The sequence below is a fragment of the Lates calcarifer genome, linkage group LG11 (genome assembly GCF_001640805.2).
Source record: "Lates calcarifer isolate ASB-BC8 linkage group LG11, TLL_Latcal_v3, whole genome shotgun sequence".
Taxonomy (NCBI): domain Eukaryota; kingdom Metazoa; phylum Chordata; class Actinopteri; family Centropomidae; genus Lates; species Lates calcarifer.
Window position 1 is genome coordinate 15,405,902 of NC_066843.1, and position 10,201 is coordinate 15,416,102.

The following is a 10,201-nucleotide window of genomic DNA, read 5'->3' on the forward strand; positions in this document are numbered from 1 at the left end:
TAAATTTTTCCTGTCAGCCGACACTTCTCATCTTCCCTTTAAACTGACAAGTTGTCATGCAACAGAAACACTGGGAGGTTAGAACTACTAATTTGTGGCGCAACGCACAATTTGGTTTCAGTCAGCAATGCTACCAACGCCAATGTGGAGTGTCAGACACACAACAATGAGTAACGTGTCTGGAGAAAGAAAACAACTAAAAAGTATTCAAGCAGCATTCCTCTGATTTAATGAAGAGCGTGTGAACAGGCAGTCAGGTCAGTCCTCAGGATTCACTCCATCTCCGATCCTCGTCAGCCCTCCAACACTGTGCCACAGTGTTCTGCTGTTCTTGTTCTGCCACGAGGACTCTACAAGGTCGAGTCCCAGAGACTAAAACTCAGTGGACTCTAAATGTGAAGTTTCTTTTCAAGAAACATTGATTCTTTCTATGTTACATCATTCACTAAACCTGTGATTGTTTTTTTGTTTTTATGCGAAACAGCCTCAACATGGATTTATATGTCTACCTTTCTTCAGTAATTAGAAGCTCTCTGTAGACAAATCAAATCTCACTTTCCCAATATGACATTTACATTTCCAGTCTCATTTAGTTTTTTTCCCTCTTGTGCAAGAACAAAGTCTTCAACGCAGAGCTCTTCATTTTGACAGAATCAACAAATCTCAGCCTGGTTCTTTTCATTGACTAGCCAGCGATTCATGTATGAATATAAAAGCCAACCTATATGCAAAAAAAAAGAAAAGAAAATGAAATCTGTGACCAAAATGTAACAGAAGTTAAAAACTGGCATGCTTTATACAACTAAAGAAAACCTACTTTCCAGGTTATAAAGGTGAAGGGGAGTGACAAGTCAACAAAGAGGGGGAAAAAGAGAAGGAACCACTGACATCTCACAAGTCAGCTACAGTGGGTATTTACAGGCAGAAAGTTGATTTTTACACTTACTGTATCACTAATATGGAGGGGTATCACTGGAAACATCCATAATTGGTTTAATAACTAGACAGCTCAACATTTATTTAATTATTTACACTTTGTTAGCTTCCTATGCTAAATGAAAGCATATACCAGCAATTGAGTGTACTATGCCCACAAACATGTTTAGATTTAACTCCAATAATCTTTCCACAATACCCTAAAATAAGCAAAAAAAATCCGTAACAGGACCAGTTCATATTAATTTACAAATTGCTAAATATACCCACATTTCTGACTCGTGTGATATCAGTGTCTCCAACTCTGCTCCCATACAGAAGGATGGAAGGCAACAACCATTTCAAGAATGAAACAAGCCCCGAGTTGCATCATCCTGTACCAAGTTAAAAAACAACAACAACAACAACAAAAAAAAAAAACCCATTCACGTCTTATTAATGCACGCACCCCTTATACAAAAAGCAGATCGCGTTCCCAACAACCAATCCAAAACCGCAGCCCGATCATCCAGAGACTTGTGTGCACTGGTTGCCATGTTTGGTGGGTTTGTTGAGAAACGCTACCTCTGTAAGAACATTTCTGTGATTTATGCTTTCTTTACAGCACCGATTATCGTCCAATAAGTTAAATTATTTGTCAGACAGGGAAGGACTCCCGAGTCTCTGAATACAACTCAAGCCCACATGCAGTAACGCCCCGAAACTTGATCAAACACTTCTGAAGAGTTACCAGAACCAGAGGTGTGTGCGCGAGAGCTCCTTTTCTAGTCACGAAAAGTGTTTCCTTTTTCTAAGCACCAACAGGTAAAGTAATGTGTGGACTGACCCCGAGTGGGCCTGTTTAGGGCTGGACAAGGCTACAACTGGGATACAATGGAAGAGCCGATTTGTTTGCATGAGCTGGAAGTGAAAGCTAAGTGCAAAAATCCTTATTGCAACTCATCAGAATAATCACACGATCACATAAAACAGCAGCTGCTTTTGTTAAAGTATAGGGTGGGGGTGGGGTGGGGTGGGGGCATCACAGGCAGCAAACACGCTGTCTGAGAAGCTGTATATGATAAAGAATTTTTTTTCCTTTCCATTATCCTGAACAACAACAACAAAAAAAAGGTGGAGAAGAATGCAAAATTAACTTGGCTATCACTGTGGCAAACAGTGGCAACAAACCAAGAATTTTAACACTGGTGGTTTAAAAACAAAAAGGCGACTGGCTGGACTAAACCAAGCCAATGCTGAAGCAGAGTAGTTAGCAGAGAATTAGGTCTAAATGTCCAAACATCAGTAGCCTGCTATTGGTAGTTACATGCTGTCAGCCTGGTAACCAGAGAAACGTAACTGGTTACAAGTGGCAGGTGAGGCAGGATGATGCTAAAGATGTGCTCCTACTGGGTGATTTAGCTCCACCACTGACAGACAGGCAACATCAACTAAGAGCTGCAGTGATGAAGTAACAGAAAGAACAGGTGGGTTGTGTGACGCAGAGGTTGAGCCTCTGACAGAGCTGTGTCCAACATTTGGCGAGCAACTCAGTTCACTGAGTGAGACGATTTGATCATGGCCCTCACTTCCTTATTAAGGTGGTGGGTGAGGATGAGTGAGGTTAAGGGAGGGAAGGGCACAAATGTGTCGAGGATCAAGTGGCTTTTACTTGTAAAGCAGCACAGTGCATTTTCACCCCCTTGAGAACTGTCTGCAACCCACAATAAGTTGGTTCCTTCGTTGTCTCCTTTCCACGGCAGCGATGTCTGAGGAGTGCGTGGTGTTGTCTGGACCTCCCAGTCTCTCTCACACACACACACACACAAACAAACACACACACACACACTCGCACAAAGTGTTCTGATTGCAGAGCAGTGATTTGTAGTTATAGTATAGTGTCAGGAAAGGAGACAAGGAAAAGAATTCATCCAACATCTGATTAGACTGAACTGAGAACCTTTAGTCCCCGTTTTCATTTTCAGCCCGGGTTCTTCTGCACAGCCAGGCATCTGAACGTCTGCCTGTCGGTCTGCACAGCTGTCCCACATAAGCCCATCCATCCCCCTCTCCTAGCCTTGGCTTTGAAGGCTTCCCCCCACCCCCTCATACACATAGGCAGGCAGCAGATCAGATCATCCTGTTGCGTTTGTGCGTAGGGGAGTCTGTGATGACATCACTACACTGGGTGGAGTTTCGTTTCCTGGTTCCTCCCCCTCCCGCAGAGGCAGAGCCTGTAGAGTCCAGATGCAGTGCCATCTCCTCTGAGATGAAAGTGTTCAGGTCGACGTCTTGGAGGCCGTTGCGCCTGCTGCTGCGGCACACCGGCCCAGAGCCAGAAGAACCACCTCCACCAGCACCGCCTCCGTTACTGCTGCTCCCGCTCACATGTGTGGGAGAACCTGGAGCACCAGAGCGCACACTGATACTTGCCATGGCTCCACTTAGACCTGGAGGATGGAGGAGACAGGATGGAGAGGAGAGAGCAGCAAGAGACACAGCATCACTGGATGGAGAAATAAGACAAATAAGCAAGCGATGCAGCCATGCACCTCTATTACTTAGTACCACTTTAATGGGGAAAGTTACCCATTACCCTAAATTTCAAGTTAGCACAGAATCACGTCAAATGTTTTGCAAGAAGGGTACACTCCAATTCATTCAATATTTAAAGTCTTGTTTTCCATATGTAAGCATGTCTGTGGGGTCTGTAGAGTCAAGCAACGGTGGATTACAACTGAGTGAGAACATCAGGGATGCTTCATATCAATAACCATCAAATTCTTGTGACTCCAAATGGCAAATGTCTGATCAAAGTGGTGTAAGAAGCTTGTAAGCATTCATCTCAGACATAATGTACAGATGTAAACGGTATGTCACTTTCCTCCCTCTCTCAGAGATATAACCAAGACTATTAAACTATGTGAGCACACAGCAAGTAAACAGATGCTTGACAAGACTTCCATCTTTTGTTCGAGGCACTTGCCCAAGCTGTCATTTCTGTCTCCATTTTGGACTTCAGACAAGAACACGGGTCACAAAGTTCAAGCTTCTTCAGAAAAGTATTGTTAGGATGTTTGCCACAAAACAGCATTTGAAGTGGCCATGTCACAAACACACGGGTCACCACTTAGTGGCAAAACTTACGCTGAACAAAATTACTCCTGTCGCAATACAAGGGGGCTTCAAAAAGTTTGTGGAAAAACGACAGCTGGAAAAAACGGTTTAAGTTATGATGTTTGTTTTTGCATTGTAACATGCATTTAAGGGTTCATGTTAGAACATGTTATGACACCTTAGTATGAGAACGTACAGGTGCATTGAGATCAAAATCCCTGCATATGATTTTTAGCTATGTACTTTTTCCTAACAAGGCAGGTTTAACAGGTGCAACTTCAAACCACACTGTGGTAAACCAATCATGAAACCATTTCTATCCCCAAACTGTAAGAAAGAGCTGTCTACTTGTGGTCAAGTATGTACTGCTCTCACAATTCTGCTTTCTCACTTTTAATCCAACAGATGTCACACTGGTTTTTACCACAGTGGTGACTATGTAAATATACAATTATGTGTGTTACAGATTTGATGGAAATCTGTGTGTTCAACCACAACTGAACAAAAATTTGATAATCTGATTGTCTATGAGAGTGAAGGATTAAGTCGACAAATGCAAAACAATATATTTAAAATAAAAATTGTATTGCAAATCAGAATTATTTTGTCTGTCCAAATGCACACAAACATCACTGGTGAAATGCAAAAAGTATCTGATAACTGAGAAAGGAGACACTGAAATGTCCTGACAGACTGAACTTCTGTTTCTGTAACCTAAACCACCAAATGCCAAACATGACCTCAGCTACACCCTAAATGGCCCCTTTAAAATGTGAAGACCTTCGGATAAAAGTACTGAATAGTCATTTGTGCCAACAGCACACCAGAGATGTACATCAAATGTACACTGTAATGTCACTGAATTACATATTAAAATGGCTGCATCACCATATTTAAAAACTACTTTGCGTTCAGTTTGGTGCGATGTTTGCTCTCACAAACACATACATACAGGAGGGGCTGACAAAGTGAGACCTTCTCTCACCATTGGCCAATACTTACACTCCCAACATTCCCTTATCTCTGAGCCTCACGTGGCAGAGTGTAATGACTGGAAGACAAGCTTATTTGCTCATATTCACGCTCTCACAAACCCACTCACACTGTAGTTCAGTACTTCCACAACAAGACCAACAGTACCACTTATTTTCTATCCAACAATGTAGCTTCCTCTTGTGTTGTAAAGAAACTAATAATTTCTTATTAGATATCTAAAATGACCACTGGTGTGTAAGCTGTGATCCAGCCTTGCACTTAACTTTACTTACCATGCAGTGCTATGGCCTCCCTGAAAGGCTGGAGGTCTGCTTCCACAGATGAGCCTGTCTCAGCTGGTGAATTAGCCCGACTGGGGGCCACCATGGCCAGCCGGGGGTTGGCCCTGCTACTTCTGTGTGGTGGTGCTTTGCCGCACAGAAAGCTGATAAGATCCTCCCTACGGATGGTTCTCCGGCGCTTTTTCACCCAGGCCAACATGTCCTGCAAGAGCGATTTCATCCATCAGTTAGCAAAGTTTAATTTTATTTCAAAAATATGCCTGTTATGTAAAACTAGTGTAGTCCAGTTCCTAAATGTCAAACAAATAAGACAGGGAGATGTAATTTGTCCAGATAAAAGGGAACTGCTGTGCTTCACAAAGGGTAGCAGGGAAAAAGGCCCACCTTATTACGGCGTTGGTGGCCTATTTGGATGCCCCGATCGAAGCTTCTCTGGTGGGCCTCCACGCTCTCTGCGATGGTGAAAGACAACACAAAAACAATAATCATCGTTCGCTGTCATATATTCTAAAATCCACATACAAAGCACACACACACATATATATTGCACCTTTAACAGTGACAATGTGTTGGTCCAAGACCAGAAACCATCTGGAAATCTAAATATCGAGGGGTTTAATGTTTGTATTGCATTTAATTCTGTATTTATTTATTTTTTTACAATCATACAAAAAACCCCATGACTGGCAGTTTTTAAATCAACAGTGAGTTACTCCCCCATCTTGGAATCCTCTGCACATTTTATGGGAGATACGCTGTCAAATTAAATCCAGCCCAATTTCATTCTTACATCTACAAAACACATCTGCTTCACTGGTGAATTCCTCACATTATTATAATCAAGTTTTAAAATGTCTTTTTTTCCTCACAATGATCGTCTTTCACTAACATACAGAAATCTACCAGCCCACTGACAGACTCATCAATATGGAGCCTATAAGAGTGATAATGACCAAGTTGTTTAAACTTGATTGATTGGTCTGTCAGTAAAAACATGTCTACATTTACAAGTACAGTGATAACTGCCTATGGTCCCCATTGATGGAATGGAGCACAAAAATAACTGCAGGTGTAGTTGCTGGCAAATCAATAAATCTTGCTCAAGAGCACAGGGATGGAAAGAAGAGGGATGCGGTTAGTTACCTTTGTAGAGGTTGGTAACTGCTGTAGCAGCATTCTGAAATGGCACCCACAATGACAGGCCCTGCTGATGGCATACTCTGTCTGTAGGAAGAAAGGGAAATATAGTTGGTTTATATACACGAAATGTGGACATAATTTTAAAAGTAAGCACCCTTGTTATCTGAGGATTAATGTGACCAAAGGACAACAAAACATCTGAGAAGAACGAATGTCTGGTGATTAAGGGGTTGAGGTGAAGATCATTTTCATTCGCCATTTTGTCTTGCATCTACAATTCAGGGACAGGGTTTGGCATAAAAATAACTAGGCTAGCGCTAAGTTAGATGGCTTGTTTGGCAGCAGCTTGTTTAGCAAGAAAGCACCGACACACCAACTTAACTGCCCTCTCAGCAGTAAAGTTGCAAGGACGTGTCAAACATACATGCCAAACATGGACAGACGTAATTAGTCGAGCTCTGTCAGTTTAGACAGAAATTTCGGAATATCGGAAAACACCACAGCCATGACAGATTGTAGACAAACCAATATTTCCCCATCGAACCAATATTATCCTCGCCATTTTGTGATTATAACGCTAGCTATGCGTTGCTGAACAAACCGCTCACTCAGCAACAAACCGGGCGTTTAAAAAGCGAGCGTATACGTCTGTGCTGCTACCTTTTAATCTTTAAGGACATTTCCACGGCAAGTCGCGTCCGACGTAACAGACTGTAACACTGACAGTATACAAGAGACAGTCATCTGGGAATGTCGCGTAGCTACGATTGTTGTTACCATCGCCATTTTGTAACTAGCCTGGCTATCGTTACGTTAGCCATTCGCTGCTGTCTAACTTGGTGTCAACAGGGTAGCTTACTGACAGAGGTATTTGTGATAACTTAAGAGACTTTAATTATGCCCGTCAATCTCAACCACTGTTGACTAACAATCGAAACAGGAAAAGAACACCAGATTCCGGTTCATAACTGTTTTTGTCACTGGCTAGCACAAGCTAGCTAAATTTAGTATTGCAAAATCAGCTGTAAACGTTACCCAGTACTGGCTAGCGAGGTAGCCAAAGAGCTAGTTAGCATTCTGTCAGTACTGTCGCTATCGTTAGTTCACAGTAACGCTCGGTAAATAGCCAGGATGCTAACCAACATCCTGGCTATTACTGGTAATGTTAGTACCGCTAGACGAACAAGCAAACAGAAAGCGCTGGTGTGAACCTTTGTATAACTGTGCCACAGCGGTGGCGGAGTTCTGGAAGAGATGCCACAGTTTATCCTGGTCGTTGTCGGCCTCCTCTTCGCTCGGCTCCCTTTGCTCCGCTTCGGCCAAACACTGCCGCTCCCATTTTGAGAACCAGTGCTCGGGTCCGTGTTCCTGTATCTCCGAGTCTCCGTCTTCCTTCTTCTCCTCCATTTAACGCACCAAAACTCGAAGGAAATGCGCTTCTAATCTTTAAAAATGTATAAATGGACACTGTATAAAGAGTTATGTGAGCAGAGTCATTAATACTGCTGCCGTTGTTACTATTTCGCACTATAATAATACCTACCCTCTACACTACCATCTGTGAAGACAAGCTTAGCTAACTGTTTTTCCTAGTTGCCGACGTCGGTATATATACAACGCAGACAATCATGTTATGCGCTTCATCCCGCCCATCACTCTAGATGTGCAGCGATAATTGGCCACATGAGCACTGCAGGGTGGGCTTGAGGTCTTTGTTAAGAATTTGATTAGCTGTCCTGTATGTCCGTCACAGCACTGACACAAAAGAACCTCCATGAAAATTACCAATAACTAAAGCTTGCAAGAGAGTGCGGTTTTGTCATTAAAACTGCTCCATAAGAATAAAAAAGGTATTAATCCACCATAATATAATATAATATAATATAATATAATATAATATAATATAATATAATATAATATAATATAATATAATATATTGTGCATGCTTTATAAAGTGCGTTATAAATATGGTTTATCATCATTTTTAGAATTTTCTGTGAGCTTATTTATCGCTTATTCCGCGGCACCCATTAACACTCCGGGAAGTCCATATATGAGTCGTATGAAAGGAATCACCTCAAAGGAAAGTTAAGTTTTTCATGTGATAAATTAGAAATTACTTTGATAATGAACAATAACCACTATATAAAGTGAGATTAAGTAAAAAGGAGTGAGAGTGTCATAATTAAAACCCCAACTGCGACGGTATCTCATAGGTGTAAGTTCGAGTTTAGTTCCGTTTTTATCCACTGGATGGTGCCGTTTACTCAACAACCGAACGCCTGTCTGTGTCAGCCACAGGCGGTCTGGATTCAGCACTGCAGATATGGACCAGCTTAGTACTAGTAACTAATTGTGGACACTGCCTTGATAAGTACATGCCTCACGACTGAACGCCTATTATCTTGTACAATAGCAATGATGATTGATACGAGTGTGATACCCATAAGTGAAAAGGGTCATACAGAAAAATGGTTGCAGGCAATTTTAGGTATGTATACTTAAGGAATTTTGGATATCCCTAATCTAAATTAGTGCCTGGTTTGTTGATCCAGTCCAGTGTAAGTCCAGGTGTAAATTACCCTATTTTTTATTAAATCTTGAATAATAGTGTTTTGCATTAAAAGAGGATCTTTGGGAGAAACACCACATAGTACAAGCAGGCCCCTGGAAACCTTTGAGTAAAAGAAATGTCAATCAAATAGGCTTAAATTTGTAAATAAGTCAAGTATATACAAGTAGACCCTATACTGGAAAGAAGCCTATTGCTTTAACGCAATGTAAAATACTGTAGTGAAATTTTAAAAAGAAGAAAAACATCTTAACTCGTGTTTTACTTAAGACTCTAAGGTGAAAAGCAGCACATTTTGAAAAGGGCCCATACTCCCTGTTAATGCATACAATTAGTTTTATTTATTTGTTTATTTAATGGGTGAAAATATGTCGCAGGGAGTATGTTACGTATACAACACGTGTGCTCATACTTTGCATACAATTTTTTAATTTGCAGGTATAAGTACTGCCGTCCAATACTGCTCAGTTAAAAAGAAAAATATTTTTGTAGTTAACTTTGGAAAAATAAGAGATCTTACAGATTAAATAAATTGTGTAAACCTATTTAATTGCTTCAGTACTTAAGTTGTTTCCACATTTAAACAATGATTTTTCCCGTTCATTGTAACTCGCTGACTGGGGCCCAAGTGCAACTTACTGACACCATTATGCCCAGCCCTTTATTGTCATTCCTATCATTTTCGTTCATATATTAAATGTTGTTAGTGCTTATATTTTATTCTCCCCTGTATCAGATGCACACGCCTGATCCCTATCATTTAACATGGATGTGAACCTGGCCGGGGATGGGCCAGTGTTTGGATTTCCATGCGGATGTGACATTTCAGAGAAAAGCGCGACCGCCATTTTGAGATTTACCTCAGACTCAACACATCACAAACCACGGGAGGAGCGGGTTGAGAGCCACACAGCTCAGGCTAACGTTGTATGACCGGGCACATTCCTCGCAAGAAACAAGGGGTCTGCTAGAAATGCAACGAGGTGCCGCGTTTAGTCGTTTATCGTTTTAGGAGCGGTTTGGGGGAATTGGTTCATGTCGGGCCGTGGCAACTCTCGTCTCCGCGAACTTCCAAATTAACATTTGTGCTATTCCGTATTGGAAACTGGTTTGAATGGATAGCTTTTTCCTCCGCTCTCCCCCAGACGAGGGACAATCGGAGGAGCACACGGACTGGGGA

At 41.7% G+C, this 10,201-nt stretch overlaps 1 protein-coding gene across 1 annotated transcript; it reads right to left on the reverse strand.

The window, feature by feature from the left end:
* Positions 1–1,933: 1,933 nt before the first annotated feature.
* On the reverse strand, positions 1,934–8,051 carry hapstr1a (HUWE1 associated protein modifying stress responses a). Its single transcript, XM_018672883.2, has 5 exons — positions 7,661–8,051; positions 6,453–6,533; positions 5,694–5,761; positions 5,301–5,511; positions 1,934–3,365 (listed from the first exon to the last, which is right to left on the reverse strand). Exons 1-5 carry the CDS (start codon positions 7,854–7,856, stop codon positions 3,046–3,048), a joined length of 876 nt encoding a protein of 291 aa, XP_018528399.1. The 5' UTR covers positions 7,857–8,051; the 3' UTR covers positions 1,934–3,045.
* Positions 8,052–10,201: the final 2,150 nt, after the last annotated feature.